The sequence below is a fragment of the Eptatretus burgeri genome, chromosome 8 (genome assembly GCF_056783735.1).
Source record: "Eptatretus burgeri isolate ZD-2024b chromosome 8, Ebu_testis_v1, whole genome shotgun sequence".
NCBI lineage: Eukaryota > Metazoa > Chordata > Myxini > Myxiniformes > Myxinidae > Eptatretus > Eptatretus burgeri.
In genome coordinates this window covers 25,550,145-25,571,205 of record NC_140968.1, presented here as the reverse complement: position 1 = coordinate 25,571,205, position 21,061 = coordinate 25,550,145, and the positions used below count along the sequence as shown (strand labels likewise).

The following is a 21,061-nucleotide window of genomic DNA, read 5'->3' as shown; positions in this document are numbered from 1 at the left end:
CTGTATGTGCAAACCAAAACATAAAAAAAAAACTTTCAAACCACGAGCCAGAAACAAACACACAGGCCATTCCTTCGCTGACGCGTGCCCGTACGTGCAACCCCCCCTGACCCCCCCAAAAAAACAAAGAAACAAAAAAAAAACTTTCAAACCGCGAACCAGAAAGAACCACACAGGCTGTTCCTTCGCTCTCGTAAACGACAACTGGATTGGGGCATTGTGTTTATCTATAAATGCACATAAAAAAAAAAAATCGAGAAATTATTAGAATACAGTAAGTCATCACTATCTGGAAGTCCATAAGTTGTAACCCGTAATGGGGAACGTGGCTGAGGATCTCTTCCCCAACGGCCACGCCTACGCAGCAATGTGTCCTGTCATTGGTAACTAAATGGCGCATCAGCCACGCCTACGCGGCAACGTGTCCTGTCATTGGTTGGTAAATAAATGGCCATAACTTGGGAAGCACTTGTCCGATTAATATCAAACCTTGAAAAGGCACATCCACAGGGCCCCAGCAATATACCTGGCAAGTTTCAATTAGATCGGACCAGTGGTTGGCGAGAAACAGCGGTCGCGCACACACGCACAGCTGGAATTATAGATATATTTATTTATATATATCCCCCAACTTGGTGAGGTAGCAAGACAGCTTGGTCAAGTCCCATAACAGCAAATGCTGCACGACCTGTTAGCAAGAAGAATCAACTCCCAAAAAGAACACATTCTCTCTGCCATGCTAATCACCATACCAACAAGCATAGTCTCGCCCCACCCCAAATGCATAGTTTCTGCCCTGCTAATGACCAGGGAGTGGGTTGCGATCAGCAGGATAAATTAAACTAAAAATGACTCTTCTGACCCTGAATGTGACATGGTGCTGATGTCATGCACATAAGTAAACCAACTTTATGGTTAAATCTTTATTTAAACAAACTTCGCATGGTCACAAGTAAATAATTTCACAGTGTGCTGTCATCTTGACGAGCTCATTGGTGTAGAACCTGGGTCGGCAGCTCTACTGTCATTTACTTGTGACCATAAATCTTCATCTTCAAAGACTTGAGGACCTCACGGAGGCCGTCTTAGTTTGGAGGTGATGTGTTGATGTACTCCTGTGCATGATGTCAGCATAATGTCGCTTTCAGGGTTAGAGAATAATTTTTGTTTAATATATCTATGTAAGAGTGTGTGTGTGTGTGTGTGTGTGTGTGTGTGTGTGTGTGTGTGTGTGTGTGTGTGTGTGTGTGTGTGTGTGTGTGTGTGTGTGTGTGTGTGTGTGTGTGTGTGTGTGTGTGTGTGTGTGTGTGACCTAGCAACTAAGTAACTGAAGATTATGAAACAAACAAAAATGAAAACACTCAACATTGTTCTGACTCATAAAACATTCATATGGCACAAATGCAAATTAATCGCATTAAAGGACCTTACTCCTAACTTTTTATCAGTAAAACATGGAGGGGGTGGGGGTGGAAGCCACTGCAGCATCCAAAACAAACAAACAAAAATATATACAATTAATTTTAGAGGATAACATTTAGAGAAAATAACCAGCTTCCTGCGGAGATTTTCAGAAGCACCAGGCCCACTGGAGGGCACACCGCCCAAGGTACCACCAGGAAGTTGTACGGTCATGCAGGGCAGCTCGCACGCAACAGGACCATCACGGGGCTGTCGCAGGCCTGCCTGCTGGGCCTCAGCTGCACTGCAGCAGTCCTGGGAGCAAACAACTGTCACCCTTTCCCATTGCAACACTCAATCTTGGATCACACAAATTTTCCCAATCTGATAATCTAATACCTGTAATACACTTTGGATCTGTTCAGGCCACAACTCAAAACCGGCAAGCAAGTGAAAGTTGCATGGATCCAACCTCTCGAGAGCCTCAACATACACCTGAAAAAACACAGTGGAACCCCTTGTCATGTGACAATGACAAATATCATGACAGTTAATGCTGTAATGACTGCATAAAACTGCTCTGGGTGATACAGAAAGTCAACGTGCAGCATTACAAACAGCTGCAGTCACATCCAGGAAGGAACTCCTGATATGAGAAAGGAACAGGGAGGTTAAACAATCAGGGCTTTAACCTGGAGGGCACTATCCACACAAGAGTTGAGCTCACGAAGCTGCGACTCTGTCACGAGGTGGGCTTGTGAGCAAAACAGTTGCTGAACTTCACGACCGACCAGGCAACCATCCACGCCAGGCACCCGCAGCTGAGCCGTGGCCTACAGGGGACCGGGAGCAGAGATGGGTGCAAAATAAATGTTGAAAAGTAAAAAACAAAATTCTGATGTGCTGCGATTATGTATAAAAGAGCTTGCCAACAAAAATTACCACCGGTCCTGAAAACATTCTTTGCAGCTTTTGGCAAAATATTTGGATTGCCTTCAAAGTATTTAATATGTGGAAACTATCCATCCTGTTTCATGGAAGGGTCAACCTGCGGGCACTATGCGCTACTCACATGAAATAATAAAACTAACAGCACTAAAACTACCGAGTCAACCATGGTGCTCTGCAATAGCCCACCAAGTCAACCACGGTGCCATGCTAAAATCCACCGGGTCAACCATGGTGCCATGCTAAAATCCACCGAGTCAACCACGGTGCCATGCTAAAATCCACCGGGTCAACCACGGTGTCATGCTAGAATTCACCGAGTCAACCACGGTGCCATGCGAGAATCCACCGAGTCAACCAGGGTGCCATGCTAGAATCCACCGAGTCAACCACGGTGCCATGCTAGAATTCACCGAGTCAACCACGGTGCCATGCTAGAATCCACCGAGTCAACCACGGTGCCATGCTAGAATCCACCGAGTCAACCACGGTGCCATGCTAGAATCCACCGAGTCAACCACGGTGCCGTGCTAGAATCCACCGAGTCAACCACGGTGCCGTGCTAGAATCCACCGAGTCAACCACGGTGCCGTGCTAGAATCCACCGAGTCAACCACGGTGCCGTGCTAGAATCCACCGAGTCAACCACGGTGCCGTGCTGGAATCCACCGAGTCAACCACGGTGCCGTGCTGGAATCCACAGAGTCAACCACGGTGCCGTGCTGGAATCCACCGAGTCAACCACGGTGACGTGCTAGAATCCACCGAGTCAACCACGGTGACGTGCTAGAATCCACCGAGTCAACCACGGTGCCGTGCTAGAATCCACCGAGTCAACCACGGTGCCGTGCTAGAATCCACCGAGTCAACCACGGTGCCGTGCTAGAATCCACCGAGTCAACCACGGTGCCGTGCTAGAATCCACCGAGTCAACCACGGTGCCGTGCTAGAATCCACAGAGTCAACCACGGTGCCGTGCTAGAATCCACCGAGTCAACCACGGTGCCGTGCTAGAATCCACCGAGTCAACCACGGTGCCGTGCTAGAATCCACCGAGTCAACCACGGTGCCGTGCTAGAATCCACCGAGTCAACCACGGTGCCGTGCTAGAATCCACCGAGTCAACCACGGTGCCGTGCTAGAATCCACCGAGTCAACCACGGTGCCGTGCTAGAATCCACCGAGTCAACCACGGTGCCGTGCTAGAATCCACCGAGTCAACCACGGTGCCGTGCTAGAATCCACCGAGTCAACCACGGTTCCATGCTGGAATCCACCGAGTTAACCATGGTTACCTTCGGGTCTGAAACGGAGCCTGGTGTTGGCGCAGTGGTAAGGGCAGTGGCTTGGGACCCAAGAGGTCCTGAGTTCAAGCCCCGTTGGGACACTGAATTAATATATGTATGTATATGTATATATATAATGTGTGTGTATATATATATATATATATATATAATGTGTATATATATATATAGATACATATATATATATATACATATATTTATATATATATATATATATATATAATGTGTGTATATATATATATATAATGTGTGTATATATATATATATATATATATACATATATATATATATATAAACATATATATATATAAACATATATATATATAAACATATATATATATATATATATATATATATATATATATATATATATATATATATATATATATATATATATATATATATATATATATATATATAAACCAAGTCGAAAACACCAGGGGGTTGACTCAGCCTGCCATCCTTCCGAGGTCGGCGAAATGAGCACCAGTTGTACTGGGCCCGGTGTATGCCCCGGTTAGAATAGGTGTACCATATCCCTGTGTCGTAAGAGGCGACCAGGGTTGCGTCAGGAAGGGCATCCGGCGTAAAAACCTATGCCAAATCATTATGCGGACAACAAAACGAATTTCCATACCGGATCGGTCGAGGCCCGGGTTACCAACGACCGCCACCGGTACCGGTGGTCAGCAGGGTACCAGTGGAAATTGTGCTACTGCTGGGCGAAGGAGGAGAAGGAGACGGGGAAGGCGAGTCCGGAGGCAGTGGGAGAGGGGGAAGGGTAGAAGTGTGGAGGTGAGAGTTGGAACTCTGAATGTTGGGACGATGACTGGCAAAGGGCGAGAGTTGGCTGATATGATGGAGAGAAGAAAGGTGGACATACTGTGTGTACAAGAGACCAAGTGGATGGGGAGTAAGGCGAGGAGCATTGGAGGTGGTTTCAAACTGTTCTACCATGGTGTGGATGGGAGGAGAAATGGTGTCGGGATAATCCTGAAGGAAGATCATGTCAAGAGGGTATTGGAGGTGAGGAGGGTGTCTGACCGAGTGATGAGTGTGAAGTTGGAAATTGAAGGGGTGATGATGAATGTCATCAGTGCATATGCCCCACATATGGGGTGTGAGATGGAATATAAAGATTTCTGGAATGAGTTAGATGAAGTGGTGGAGAGTGTATCCAAGGATGAAAGAGTGGTGATTGGAGCAGATTTCAATGGACATGTTGGGGAAGGGAATAAAGAGGATGAGGAGGTGATGGGGAGGTACGGTCTCAACAAGAGAAATGTGGAAGGGCAAATGGTGGTAGAGTTTGCAAAAAGAATGGAAATGGCAGTGGTAAATACGTATTTCAAGAAGAAGGAGGAACACAGAGTGACATACAAGAGTGGAGGAAAGTGCACACAGGTGGATTACATCTTAAGTAGGAGATGCAACCTGAAAGAGATTAGTGACTGTAAGGTTGTGGCAGGGGAGAGTGTAGCTCGACAGCATCGATTGGTGGTCTGTAGGATGACTTTAGAGGTGAGGTTGAGGAAGAGAGTGAGGGCTGAACCAAGGACCAGATGGTGGAAGCTGAAGGAGGAAGACTGTTGCGTGAAATTTAGGGAGGAGGTGAGACAGGCGTTGGATGGTGGTAAAGATGGGTGGGATGATTGGGCAACGACAGCAGAAGTTGTGAGGGAGATAGCTAGGAAGGTACTTGGTGTGACATCTGGTCAGAGGAAGGAAGATAAGGAGACTTGGTGGTGGAATGAGGAAGTACAGGAAAGTATAAGGAAGAAGGGGTTGGTGAAAAAGAAGTGGGATAGTCAGAGAGATGAAGAAAGTCGGCAGGAGTACAAGGAGTGGCGTCGAAAAGCAAAAAGAGAGGTGGCAAAGGCCAAGGAAAAGGCATATGACGAGCTGTATGAGAAGTTGGATACAAAAGAAGGGGAAAAGGATTTATACCGATTGGCAAGACAGAAGGACCGAGCTGGGAAGGATGTGCTGCAGGTTAGGGTGATAAAGGACGCAAATGGGAATGTGCTGACGAGCGAGGAGAGTGTGTTGAGAAGGTGGATGGAGTACTTTGAGGAGCTGATGAATGAAGAAAATGAGAGAGAGAGAAGGTTGGAAGAGGTGGAGATAGTGAATCTGGAAGTGGGGTGGATCAGTAAGGATGAAGTGAGGACTGCTATGAAGAAGATGAAAAGTGGAAAGGCGGTTGGCCCAGATGGTATACCAGTGGAGGCATGGAAGTGCTTAGGAGAGATGGCAGTGGGGTTGTTAACCAGATTGTTTAATAAAGTCTTGGAAAGTGAGAGGATGCCGGAGGAGTGGAGATTAAGTGTACTGGTTCCGATTTTCAAGAATAAGGGTGATGTGCAGAGCTGTGAAAATTACAGAGGGATAGAGTTGTTAAGCCACACCATGAAGTTGTGGGAAAGAGTAGTGGAAGCTAGGTTGAGAGGAGAGGTGACAATCTGTGAGCAGCAATATGGGTTTATGCCAGGAAAGAGCACCACTGATGCGATGTTTGCTTTGAGAATGTTGATGGAGAAGTATAGGGAAGGCCAGAAAGAGTTACATAGTGTGTTTGTGGATTTAGAGAAAGCTTATGATAGGGTGCCAAGAGAGGAGTTGTGGTATTGTATGAGGAAGTCGGGAGTGTTGGAGAAGTATGTGAGGATCGTGCAGGATATGTATGAGGACAGTGTGACAGCGGTGAGGTGTGCGGTAGGAATGACGGACCGGTTTAAGGTTAAAGTGGGATTGCACCAAGGATCGACTCTGAGCCCTTTCCTGTTTGCAATGGTGATGGACAGGTTGACGGACGAGATCAGACTGGAGTCTCCATGGACCATGATGTTCGCGGATGACATCATGATCTGTAGGGAGAGTAGGGAGCAGGCTGAATCGAGCCTTGAGAGGTGGAGGTACGCACTGGAGAGAAGGGGAATGTTAGTCAGTAGGAGTAAGACGGAGTACATGTGCGTAAATGAGAGGGAGGGTGGTGGTATGGTGCAGTTGCAAGGAGTTGAGGTGGGGAAGGTGGATTGGTTTAAATACTTGGGATCAACTGTTCAAAATAACGGAGAGTGTGGGAGAGAAGTGAAAAAGAGAGTGCAGGCAGGATGGAGTGGGTGGAGAAGAGTTGCAGGAGTGATTTGTGACAGAAGGGTAGCTGCAAGAGTGAAGGGGAAAGTATACAAGACGGTAGTGAGACCAGCTATGTTGTATGGTTTGGAGGCGGTGGCGCTAACAAAAAGACAGGAAGCAGAGCTGGAGGTGGCAGAGTTAAAGATGCTGCGATTCTCATTGGGAGTGACGAGGATGGATAGGATAAGAAATGAGTGTATTAGAGGGACAGCGCAGGTCGGACGGTTTGGAGACAAAGTGAGAGAGGCGAGATTGAGATGGTTTGGACATGTGCACAGGAGGGAAACGGAGTATATCGGGAGAAGGATGTTGAAGATGGAGCCGCCAGGCAGGAGGAGAAGAGGAAGGCCAAATAAGAGGTTCATGGATGCGGTGAGGGCGGACATGCGGGTGGTTGGAGTGTCAATGGAAGATGTGGAGGATAGAGCAAAATGGAGACAGTTGGTCCGCTGTGGCGACCCCTAACGGGAGCAAGCCGAAAGAGGAAGAAGAAGACCTTCGGGTCTGAAACGATCTCAAGCCTAAATGACTAAGTAGACATGTGACCAACTCTACTGCTAAGATTCTAATCAGATGCAACCAGAAGATCACTGTCGATGAACGACTCCAGAGGCTCACCTGAAGTCCACTCTGCCAAGTTCTTACGGCATCCACCGCTCGACTGGGCGAGCAGAGGTCCAGGGACAAAGGACCCACAATGGAAACACCCTCAAGGCCAAGTTTGAGGGCGACTGCACTCAGGGACCGAGCCGAGTGGGCCGACAAGTCACTCTGAAACCGCACCAGCGAGCGCAGACAGCAGCCCATAGCCTTGTGGAAGTAATAGGTAACACAATCATAACCATTCATTTTTTTTTCCGTGATGTCTAAATTCAAAAATACCCACAATACCAACATCGGCCAAAACAAACAAACAAAAAAATCCTACCTCATTTTCACCTCGAGACAAGCCATCCTGCTTTGCTGCAGGTTCAATCTCGGCCCTGAGGCGGCCAGCCATAGCCACAGTGGCCACTCGCAACTCCTCTTGTATTTTATACAAGTGTGCAGCCGGGCCTGCCAGCGGGGACCCAGACAACGCCTCGTCCAGCGAAGCGGCCAAGCGAGAACCAGCAACACAAGCAGTAGTCACGCTTTCTAGGTAAGCCACAAGGTTGTCGTGCAGGGTCGGCGCCTGCGCCGTGAGCAGGAATGACGAAGGTCGAGCATCCGAGGAAGTGGCATGCTCACAATCTCCCTCATCCATGGCTGTCAAGGTCACAGTGGAAGGGACATGAGGACAGAGGGGCATTATGCAATTCCAAGACTACCGTTCCACCCCACAGCTCAAATGATCACAATGTGAGATATACACATCCAAACGGAAAAATGTGTATCCAGAAAGGTCTAACGTATATTATTCAACATGCAATGCAAATTCAATGTATCAGAAGCAATGTGATATGCAATGTTGTGAAAATAATTTATTTAAAATTAATCGTGCAAGCAATGCATACAAAAAGTTGTTGTGGAAATGGTTGCAGTGAGGAAAGGCAGAAAAATTAAGATTTGTTGGAGAAAGCTTACCGAGCTTCAGGAAGATCAATGGGAGGACCAGCCCCCCACCCCCTCCCTTGATACTTCACCCGGAAGACCTGGTCAGTCAGGCCATAACTGCACAAAAACAGGCATACCAACACATCAGAAATTGCCAAAAACATCATCCGAATGTGTGCACGATGCACATTAATCAGATATTCAACCTGAATGAGATCAGTATTTTCTTTTCACATCCAAAAACTATCATCCATGTTATCAAATCAATACAAGTCTCCATCAGGCAAAGTCCACCGAAACCATGCAGTGCAATATCACTGTATTTGGTACAAAGGCGAACACACTCAGCCTTGTAAATCTCTCCAAAAATCGTACAAACTTTGAACACAAATTAAGTACAAAAGCGCATTTACTGCATTTATAGGCAATGAAAACATTAAAAAAAAATTATATACAACGAGAAAGGTACTTGGCAGACCACATACCTCTGCCACTTCATGCCTGATCCACAGGAACATATCGAGCCCAATATTATTTTCAAATATCATGCTATATATAGTTACTGTTGTGGGGGTAGATGGAGGAATGTCAAAGTGGAAGTTAGGATTGTATAGAGTTGCTTGGTCCATGGATATGTGGGAGACATCTCAATGTAAATTGGGGCCACCGCTCACAATTAACTTTGTGGTAGGGTGGGTTGCTTTACAACCACGAACGCCAATCAGTTAACCACGAGTTCCAGTGTCCACCATCTGATGTGCCATTTAACTAGAGGTCACGTCGCTTCCTGAACGGGGAGCGCACCCTCCACGATGCACCAATCTTATCTTGATTAGATCTTAAGTAGGGCAGCCGAGCGTTTACCGATGGTGCGTGCCGACAATGACAGGTTAATTAGTTTGGTAATTACCTCCCAGTCTATCTAGGTTCGGACAATGCTGGATCAATGGAAGGAAAGGACAAGCACGGACAGGTTGAAACGTCAAGAAGGAATTTATTAATAAGGAAAAAAAACAAAAACAAGTGGTGCCAGGCACAACAAATCCCACCCATTTAAGGCATAAAGTTATTTTCACAAATATGCATTTTTCACGATACGATTGTTCGGATTTTAAGTCACAACTAGAATAAGGTTCACTATAAGCTTAGTTTTAAGTAAATCGGATCATTTTTGACGAAGTTATGAGCGAAAAACGATTTTCACCTTTTCGTGACCTGATCTTGACCTTTGACCGAATTGGACCCAAAAGTTAATTGGGTCGTCCGAGGTTCATTACCCACCTGTGGATACAATTTGACGGTGTTTGAGCCAGCCGTTTTCCCGTAAAGTTGTATTTTCGTAACCATGTTTTAGTTTTAATGGAAAATTTGTAATTTTGATGATGACCATGACCCCCAAAACTTCGGACCCAACCGATCTTCACAAATATGCATTTTTCACTATAGGAATGGGTAGGATTATAAGTGACAAATAGAACAAGGTTCACTATAAGCTTAGTCTGAAGTAAATCAGATCATTTTTGACGAAGTTATGAGCGAAAAACGATTTTGATCTTTTCGTGACCTTGACCTTTGATCCAATTGGACCCAAAAGTTAATGGGGTCATCCAAGGTTCATTGCCCACCTGTGGATTAAATTTGATAGTGTTTGCTAAAGCCGTTTTGCCGTAAAAGTTGCTAACAGACAGACAAATAAAAATGGCCCATAGGGCAAGGACTTGAAATTCAAAAAGATCGCGTACCATCGAGAATATTGAGCGATATAATAGGTATTTTTGGGGTTAAACATAGTTTTTAGGGAAACAAACAAATAAATTAAAATACCTGTCACCTCCGTAATCCGTAACGGATGTGACCAATTTTTAATCCAGTCAAAGATACTCCCCTCCTACAGTACGCCCGTGTTTCAAATTTGAAAGGAATCCGTTAAGATTTGGCGGAGACATCAATTTTTGAAAATCGGCCCATGCTAAAAGATACGGATTTTCGCAATTTTCAGGAATTTTCCTGACCTTGACATGCCAAAAGTTATAGGGTTCTATTCTGGTGGCCAATAAGTCCATTGGTGAAGTTCCATGACATTCCGACTCAAAATGCGACCTGTAGAGCGAGACGTACACACAAACAAACAAACAAAACAAACCAACACACTTGACGAAATCGTAGATTTCGTCAAGTAACAAACCGGACGATTACAATATCCCGCTCCCTCCCTCCGGGGGGCGGGATAACAAAAAGAAGTCAACAAGCATTTATAGAAAAAACAAAGAGCAGATACTTATCACGATGCCTTATTAACAATTAAACACAATACTTGGGTACCCAGCAGATCATTAAAGGGGGGAAAATAAATCCGGTCTCGGCTTACCAAGGTAGAAGTAAAGCTCACCAACTGTCACCAGCGGTCATAGCTGTAAGGCTGTCACCAGCTCACCAACTGTCACCAGCGGTCAGAGCTGTAAGGCTGTCACCAGCTCACCAACTGTCACCAGTGGTCAAAGCTGTAAGGCTGTCACCAACTCACCAGCTAAATGTCTGTCGCCAACTCACCAACCAACCAACTGTCTCTGTCTGTCTGTCACCACCTCACAAACCTACTGTCTGTCTGTCTGTCTGTCTGTCACCAACCAACTGACAGGAAAACGGTCCTCCCGTCCTTTTTATAGGTGACCAGTGTGGGCGGAGCCTCAGGCAGACTTCAGCCAAATCCACCTTGCCTATTGGCACATTGCTACAAGTCACTTCCAACCGTCAATCTCGCGATCATTCCTTCCTCGTTCAGCCCGACACAAACAAGAGCCAGCCAGCATCCATAGAGCTGCTAAACGGGGCGTCAAGCTTCGATGGAAAAAGGTGGACGTCAACGTCGGTGTAAGAGGTGGGTGTTGAACGTCAATGAAAGATAGGTGTGTGAGGTAAATGATCCACAGTCGTATTTAACCGTCAGAATAACTGCTCAGGAAAAGCCCGCGGTGTGCGAATCAAATGTCCTGTAAGTCCAAAGTGTAAATAAATCGTCCACCTCCAAGCCAATGTATCCTGATTGAAAGGGGGGTAGACGAGCCCCCGTAAGGCTAACGGCTATCTCACGTGCATGAATGTGTCTGTTGTAAAGAGAAAAAGGTCATCCCACAAGAAAGGGAATCTATTCTATACCCTTTTCCAACACATCAAAGTTAGAATCCCACCAGACATGGGGATGGGTCTATCCTGGACATGCATTTATGGAAATAACTGTTTGAGGACCGAAATGTTTGAATGCATTAATCGGATCCGATTCTGAAATCCATAACAATATGTATGTATGTATGTATGTATGTATGTATGTATGTATGTATGTATGTATGTATGTATGTATGTATGTATGTATGTATATATATATATATATATATATATATATATATATATATATATTGTTGTGGTTACCAGATTCGCAAACCACCATTCAGGTCCCTTAGGTGAGGTATCTCGGTAAGTGCATGTGTAGTTAGGCCCAAACCCGTTGTCTAGTGGGAATACATGTCATTTATGCGAGCTGCGACTCTTCAGGATAGCCGTTTTTCTTTCACTATCTTTATTTTGGACCAACCGCCATGATCACAACCACAACATCAACCACCAACCACAACTCCGCTTCACCACAACCGCCACGACCTTCCCGTCACACCTCGCAACCGTAGCATCGCCACCGTTCTTGCCCCGCTGTGGGTACCGGTGTTGGACTCATGCAGAACGCGCGTCGAACAGCGTGTACAAAATCACGGATGTTGTGCTTCAAAAACGGATCAAAAACGACACACGCCCACTTTTTGCCGTCCAATCGGTAAGCGAGGGGCGACTGGCCCGCCCCAGGGCGATCGATATATGCAAATTTGTGGATCAAAAAGCCTTCACGCCCACTTTTTCTCGGGCCAATGGGGAGCGAGGTGAAAGGTCAAAGGGAGGGGGTCAAAGGCGAAGTTACGGGGGGATAAAAGGACGGTGTTCGTCAGTCAGAAGGAGAAGGAGAACGAGAACGAAAACGAGAACGAGAACGAGAAGGAGTCGGAGGGTGGAGAGTCGAGTGTGGAAGTCTGGAGCCCGAAGCCTGCAGTAGCTGGAGAAGCTGAAGAGAGTCGAACGAGGGGAGCCCAAAGAAGAGTCCAGGGTGGAGAGTCCAGAGGCGGAGAGGCGGCAGCGGCGAGGGCAGACGAGGGGGTGCTCGCGTCGGTGCCAGGAGCTGCACGCCCGAGGGAGGCCGGCAGCGCGACCTGGCCGAGGTGGAGACGCACACCAGGGATAATAAAGATCCTCTATACCCCGAGCATCAGCAACCCCCTCCTGTTTCCCCCCCGCGCTGAGATAGTGCGACCAAGGGGGCCCCTTTTCCCACCCCCTGCCAGGCACTGTCCGCGAGGCCCGCGGAGTGAGGCGCCATCGCCGCTCCGCGTCTCATCACCAGACGGGTAGGCGCGACCCGGTCTCGGCCTCAGGCCCGCCTCATTCTTGAGGTATTTCTTTTCCTTGGTTTTGGGTATGTGTTGTCGGCGCCGTCTGTGAAGTAGAATTGTATAAGTGTTGCCGTGTGCTCGGTAGTCGGTATTAGCTCTGCACTGTGTTTTCACTTTTATATTTGCTTTTTGTGTAAATGGAATTGTGTTTTCTTTTTTTTGTGTGCATTTGGTGGAATTGTATTTGTGTGCTTCCCGTGTGCCGCGAATAAATGTGCTTTATTGTTGAACTGTTCTCCCGCTTCGCTTCGTCTTTTCCTCCATTGAATCCCCATCTTGCTTCACGTAAAGGGTTGGTAGTGGGCTGAATACGCCCGATAATTAATCGAACCGTCGAGGTCGACGATAACACCGCTCGGTTATTCTGATAGTACGGAACGGGTCGCTTAAGTGGCCCGTGTCCGAAGTCGACCTGCGGCGAGGTGCGATCGCCCGGTCTACCCTCCGCGTGGGTACTTAGGTAGTTCGAATTTGGCGAGCAACCCTATCCCACGCGGGGGCTGATTGGCTCGATCCCGGTGAGACCGAAAGGTCCACCCGTGACTGGTTCCCGGCGTTAGTCCGAGAGGGTCACGACTGGATTGTCCGTCCGGTGGGCGACGTGCCGCGATTCGAGTTACGTGGCCGTCGCACGCCGGCGGGCGCGAAAACCGCAACAATATATATATATATATATATATATATATATATATATATATATATATATATATATATATATATATATATTGTTATGGTTCTCGGAACCGTATGCATTCAAACATACAGCTGACCCAAAGTTAGTTATGCCATTAAGTATATGTGTAGACAGAACCCCTCCTTGTGTTTAGTGGGAAATCAAAGGGGTGTGTTGCGGTTTTTTTAGTTTGGGTAATAAATCTTTATTTCTCCTCTTCTTTGAACCACAGTATCTTTTTCTCGCTTTCCGAGGCACTTTTTTGGCGAGTGCAGTCACACGTGGAGGGGACGGGCTCCCGGCATGGGCGAAACCCCGCCCAGAAGGGGCGAACCCATGGAGGCCCTGTCCAATCGGGTGGACAGTGACGTCAGTTTCACCAAGGCCCTTCCCCGCTGAGGGAGATCCATAAAATTACGACACCGTCCTCAGCGAGGAGTTCTTTGGGGGTCGTTCGTCGTCATGTTGGTGTGCTGAGTCAGAGGGTTCGTTAATTGGAGGCCTCTTCAGTTCAGTGGAGTTCTGTGTGGGTCGTGTTCGTGAGCTGGAGACAGTGGTTGGAGTGAGCCAGTTTGTCGCTGGTTGCCAAAGGGAAAAAGGAGGTCGTGACACGGAGGGTCTGCCCGCGTCTCGCCTCGGCGGGTCATCTGTTGCGCTGGTTTGAGGGTGCCCGACTTTGACCGGGTCTCTTGTGGGTCCTGTCAGTGGCCCTGATCCCCGTCTTGGACTCCGACTCGACTCGAGCTCCTCCGCAGACACGAGCTCCACGCGTGGCGGTGGGCTGAGCTGCACGACCATTGACAGGTGCCGCGCCACGCAGCATCCCCCTCCCTCCAACATTAAGGTACCTCAAAATAACTGCAAAGTCAGCTCACCTCCCTCTCTGGCTGCGAGGGTCCTTTGAAATACACCTGGGTTTATTTTCGTCTGAGTGCGCGTCTGGGTGTGTAGCGCCGTCTTTAAGTAGAACTGTTTAAGTGTTTGATCATTGTAAATCTTGCCTGTATTCCCACGATAAGTCTGCTCTGAGTCCTTTCCCAAGTGATTGTAAATAAATTATTGTAGAAATGTTCCCAGTTTGTTTTCGTCTTTTCCTCCATTGGTCCAGCATGGTTCGAATCTGAACTTAGGCGGGTTTTTATACCCGAAAATCCGTTCATCCTAGCCGGTACGACCTTGGCAGATCCGCTTGCTGCATCCGAACCGGAAAGGTAGTTGGCAGTTGGTAGTCGGTAGAGTGGTCCGGTTCGGGTAAGGCGTACTGAGGGTGTGGTTCACTGGTAGACGACACCGTGTGGTTAATTAGGTAAATTGGTTCGAGACAAAAAGACCCTACGCTACGTGGTGGAGGTATTGGCGTCCACGGTCGGTTAAGCGACCCGCCGCCTCATGGAATTATCCGAGAGGGACGACCTACAATTCCGGAGAGTCTGTTGGGAGATGACGTAACCTTCCCCACCTAGTGGTCATTCTCACCACAGGACCTCCAGCCCGCAAATATATATATATATATATATATATATATATATATATATATATATATATATATATATATATATATATATATATATATATATATATATATGCAAATATATATATATATATATATGCAAATATATATATATATATATATATATATATATATATATATATATATATATGCAAATATATATATATACAAATATATATATATATATATATATATATATATATATATATATATATATATATATATATATATATATATATATATATATATATATATATATATATATATATATACGCACAACTCATGATTGGCCGACCCTATATAATTACGTATACAGATAAACGAGAGATTTTAAAAACCGATTTTCTGGGTACCGATATGGTGGGAAAACTACATGTCACCCTGTTACGTCGCCCTACATCGACTTGTCCACATCATACCGTCAAAAATTGCCAGAATTTCTTTGGAGATGCTACGCCATGTCATGGGAAACATGCATGGAAGACTAGAGGAATGCCTGTGCAGAAACAGAGGTCACCTCGAGGATGTGATCTTCAATAAAGAAATAAATAAATAGCATGCTATGTACTTTAAGATGGCATATTTGTAATTTGACAAATACAGAATGTTTAATTAATTATTGAGTTTTTTTTTAAATCTCCCATTTCTGTCTGTGTACAACACACACACATACACACATATACACACACACACACACACACACACACACACACACACACACACACACACACACACACACACACACACACACACACACACACACACACACACACACACACACACACACACACACACACACACACACACACACACACTTGGAATGGAAACGTACAAAGAGAGCGATTATCTATTTTGCAACAGAGCCGTGTATCCTGGCACTGAGGAGGTTTCCATGACAAGTTACACAATGGTGTCTCAGTTGTAGCAAATCTACCACGAGTGGTGCAGTCAGCTTCGATAAGAAGCAAAACCAGGGCAAATAAATAAACGTGTAAAAGTCATCCTGAGAGTGTGTTGAGAATTCCATTCCATTTGTATTAATTGTCCATGTGAAACATGGAAATTTTTCATCCATTGGCTATTCAATTCAAAAATTGTGCATCACATCTTTTTCACATTGGCATTAAACGTGTGAATTGAATGAGGCAGAAATGATCGTGTAAAATGTCACAAGTTAAGTGGAGCACGAAGGTGAATACCTGACCGATGAGAACTAAAACAATGATCCCACATTGTTTAATGTGTCACGGATCCCACATTATCCAGTGAATGGTTAACACATCACGTGTCTCATATAAGGTACAAATAGAGGGAGGTTCGTCCGTATTACACACTGGAACATCTTCCTGGGTCTTTCCAATCCCGTAACATTCTCTTTTGACAAATTACCAAATGTGCAGATCAAATTGAAAGTAAGAATACTTTGCATCAAGGACCGATAGAAAAGAACCAAAATGCTATTCTCGACATGAAGCTCTTGAAATTTCCGTAAAAAGTACAATCTTTGGTTCGATTTACCGGCCAACTCTTGGGAATTCTTACTCCAGCTTGGTACGGATTTGCCTCAGGGTAAATTACAAGAGGAGTTCTCGAATCTACTTCCGATAACTCCATGGTGCAACGGGTTGTTAAATAACCACCGACGCCGTCTGAGGCGTTTAATTTTGGCAGGGTCCAGCATCCCCATACCCCTTTACCTTCCCGGCAAATTAACGCCACCACCCCCAGAATCGAGTAGTGTGTGTGCTTCCCAACACGCAACCTATCCAGGATATGGCCGAGCTTCACCATAGGTTATGCCTTGGCTTCTGACTACTTGTAACGAATCGACGAGGGTGAACTCCTTGATACAGGACGTGATATTGAATCAATTGAAAGGGATTATAATTCAGCAATGCATGTATTTACAAGTCAAACAAAGTCACACATGAAAAAGTCTTACCTATACACAGAAGCCGCTTCGACAATCACTTACCACAAATAACTTAAGGTGCCACATTCATTCCAGGAAAATAGAAGAGCAGGTTTGACAGATAGAAGAGTGATAGCAGTGGGGTATGGGTGCAATCCCGCCCTGACCCAAACATGAGCCAGCTGGCTCACGTGGTACCGAACTGGGTGGGCGATGTGGGTGTGTGAAGAGGTGCGGCATGTGGGGTGCGAAAGTGTGATGCGGGTCCTGAAAAGGACCATTGGAAAACTCCACCGATGCTTTGGAATTTTAGATGGAGTGAGCAAGATACACCACAGGAGAATGTCAGTAGGTGTATGGTGATCACGCTCAGGAGCCCGTTCCTCGTCGATCTCTGCACCTCTCTGTCGGACCGCTCCACTCCAAGCTCCGTTCATGACTCCGAGCTCCTTCATATACCTCCCAGGCGTCGCACACTGGTTGCCTGCTTGGCATGGCACTTTATAGGCATGCGGCCTGTCGCCTCACAGGTCCGTGCCTGCCATGACCCAATGGCGCTCATCGGCTGGCCCTGTGATCCATTCAGAGGTAAGCAATGGTCATGCCCATTGGCCGGTTTAGAATTTGGTGGTGGTGCCAAAGTGACTGCGGTGCCGGGTGCCGTAACCGTCTCGCCTCCTCCACGTGCCCATTCAAAGGCGCCATTTATGTGGTTTGCGCCAATGGCGAATGCAGGTTACTCTGTGCGAGTGCGAGGTTGTTGGTTTGTGGGGCTGGTGGTGTGGATAAAGGTCGAGCGGTGTTTGTGGTTCGAGTTTGTGAAGAGTTTAGAAATGTTAAGAGTTTTGAAAAAGAGAGACAGAGGACAATGTGGCAAGTCTCGCTACAAGCACAACGCATATTCCCCCCTCGACTAAACATTGAACTCCCAGGATTAACTAATTCTAAATAAAATACTACGATACAACTACTCAAATGCTCTTAATGATTTGGTATGGGACACCCCGGAGGTTTCCAAAATCTATCACAATGTAAATTTATCATCGATCTCTGTGTCCCAATACTTATGCTCAGAAACTTGCTGTACTATGATCATGGATAATCAGTCATAGCCACCTGCTGAGTTAAGGTGTGAAAAACAAACAAACATTATTTAGGCTTGTTGACATTAAGAACGAAATAATGACATCACACCAGTGTACAAACTTCTGAGCTTGGTCCACATCTTCAAGCTCATCGTTCATTGGGAACCCACTAATTACTGTATCATCAGCATTTTTGACAACACTACAATTAAGACTTGACTGCAGCAATCACTTGTTCACAAAGAAAATACAAACATCTCTCATTATTCAGACAGGAAGGCTGCATCCTCTTCCCTCTCTTCAGACCATTACAAAATCACAAGCTGGTGAAACACTTGGAATATGTCTTTCAATCCTGAAAATCTCCCACTCTCGCTATCTCTCTCTGAAAGGACCGTCTGGCAAACTCTCCCATCAACTTGGTTAACAATCTTCTTGAGGAAGTTCAGTCATTCAAACTCCTGGGTCTCACTATTCGTCATGATCTTTCTTGGGCAAACCACATTTCAAAGTTGGCCTCCAAAGGCAGCCTCTGACTGGGCATCCTCCATCATACAAAGTCCTTCCTTGGCACACCTTAACTCCTATCCACCTACAAGGCCTTCATACACAGCTTGATGGAGCATTGCTCCTTCCTCTGGGCTGGCTCCCCTGCCTCACATCTTGCTCAGCTCGATGTTGTGGAAACAAAGGCCTTTAAGATGACCGGAATTTCCTGCAAAGAAGCCGAGTATGGGGCTATCACTTCACCATTACAGACGCACTCCACATCCTCTTCAATTTCATTCTTCCCTCCATGGTCTTCAAGACAGCTGTGCACTACCATCTTGGATCGTCCCCAATCCAAAACCATGAACCTTTCTACCCTCGTTAACCCCACCCAAATCCCTCCTCCTTCCGATTTTCCCTCCTTGGAGTTTCCGTCTGTATTCATCTTGTCCACCCCATGCATCCTCTGTATTCAAGTTGTCCACTCTATGCTTGCGTGTTTTGCATCCTGTTTTTGTCTGTTACATCCTGATTTGTTCAGTGTACTGGCTCTTTCATGAGCCTGAACTATGTATACAGAAATAGACGAGAGGCGCACTGGGTAGAGCGCATACCTCCGCCATGTAATGCCTGATCCATGAGAACATATCGGGCCCAATACATTTTTGAAATATCATGCTATATATCGTTTTTTGGCCCCATCTCTCAATACAAGGTGAACAATCACGTAAAAAAAATAAATATGGCCCTATCTCTCGTATCCAGATCTGGATTCGGATCTTCACCAAAATCTAATCAGTTCGTCCTCGTCACACACCCAACCTGTCCACCAATTTTTGCCCGAATCCATCCACAACCTTTTGAGGTATCCTGCACACAAACAGACAGAGAGAGAGAGGTGAAAACATAACCTCCTTCACCTTCGGTGGCAGAGTTAAAAATGGAGGAAACAACCTTGTGGTGCACAAAGAACCAAAACCATGACACATTACCCATAGTGAGCCATCTTAAAAAAAAAAAAACCAAAAAACTGAATGCATCTTGAAAGCCGAGATGTGATTACCAATTTAATTAATGTGTGTGGTACAATGGTATTGAAGATACTGGAGAAATAAATAAATACTGTACTGATATTACAGACGACTTGGGAGTATCTAAATGATGGAATTATTATTTCATATGCAGCCTATGGCTGTTGGTTGCATAATTGCTGGGAGCGCGGCTGTGTCGCTGATGCAGTGCCCCCCGTTTTCAGTAAAATGGTACTCATTTTGCCGACCAAGGAAGGATGACAAGCTGAGTCAACCCACCTGGTGTTATTTAACGGTTCAACGGGGGCTCAAACTCAAGACCTGAAGATCTCTCGGCTTGATGAGAAGAATACTGGATGGTAATCATTGGGTTTTTATACTTTTTGGTTCTGAAATGATAACTTAATAATTCTAATTTTGAGGAATGACACCATTATCCAAGATTGATTGATAAATAGTAGTAGTAGGCCTCCGTCGGTCGATGTCGACCATGGATGATGATGCGCCCTAGTTGTCATTTGAGGCAGCGGTGACGTCACGGCTGAAACGGCGTCGGCCATGGCTGATCAGTCCGATTCGGGAGTGGCAGTCTCTGCCGCATCGGGTGCAGGTGTGGGTGGTCGCAGGGTTGTCTCCACAGGAGCGCGCCTTCCGTCTGGCTCTCTTTTCTTCAGCCAGGTTCTGGATCTTTTCCTCTCCTGCCTTGAGTTGTCTTTAGAGCACGCTGCGCCATCTGCTGCGGTCAGCTGATATGTCCTCCCAGCTCTCAGTGTTGATATTTCAGAGCTTTCATGCCGCGCTTGCAGACATCCTTGTAGCGCAGCTGGGGACAGCCGACAGATGTCTTGCCAGAGGCTAGTTCGCCATAAAGGATATCCTTCGGTATGCGGCCGTCTTCCATCCGGCACACGTGGCCGAGCCAGCGCAGCCTGCGTTGTCTGAGGAGCGTGTGCATGGTAGGAAGGCCAGCACATGCGAATACCTGGGCATTTGGCACTTTGTCACTCCATTTGACGTCAAGGATGCGGCGAAGACAGCGCAAGTGGAAGCTGTTCAGCTTCCGCTCTGGTTTGGCGTATGTTGTCCAGGTCTCACCGCCATGCAGGAGCGTGCTGATGATGCAGGCGTTGTACACTGCCATCTTAGTTGGGACATTGATAAACACAGTACCTGTAAACACCGGGGTTAAATTGTTCACCACACAGTTTCCAAACCTTATTCAAAATTCCATCTGGTTCAGCGACATTGCTTACCTTAGCCTCAGTAAATACACGACGAACATCATACACATTCACCGCAAGACTCTCATCCGAGCTCAGAATGTTATCCTTTAACATTTCAACAATATAATCATTCTCAAGTTTGACATCACCGCATGAACATCGTTTATCAATTACATACGCACACACAACAACCAAAGTCGAAGACAGAGAGACAGGTGTGTTGGAGGGACAATCACGAGTTCACGTCAAAAAGCAGCGTACGTAATATGTGGACAAAACGGGGGAAAAAAATCGATCCCCCCTGTAAAGCAATCATCTCCC

General features: G+C 46.1%; 1 protein-coding gene across 1 annotated transcript in view; it reads right to left on the bottom strand.

Moving 5' to 3' along the window:
• The window catches only part of LOC147021355 (granule associated Rac and RHOG effector protein 1-like), a 32,841-nt gene extending 14,685 nt beyond the window's left edge, over window positions 1-18,156 (bottom strand). The window contains 8 exon segments of the mRNA XM_085890436.1: window positions 1,552-1,716; window positions 1,801-1,896; window positions 2,094-2,234; window positions 7,410-7,601; window positions 7,720-8,039; window positions 8,358-8,395; window positions 8,397-8,444; window positions 18,107-18,156. Of these exon segments, the coding sequence (XP_085746562.1) occupies window positions 1,552-1,716; window positions 1,801-1,896; window positions 2,094-2,234; window positions 7,410-7,601; window positions 7,720-8,039; window positions 8,358-8,395; window positions 8,397-8,444; window positions 18,107-18,156 (1,050 nt within the window).
• Between the last annotated feature and the right edge of the window lie 2,905 nt (window positions 18,157-21,061).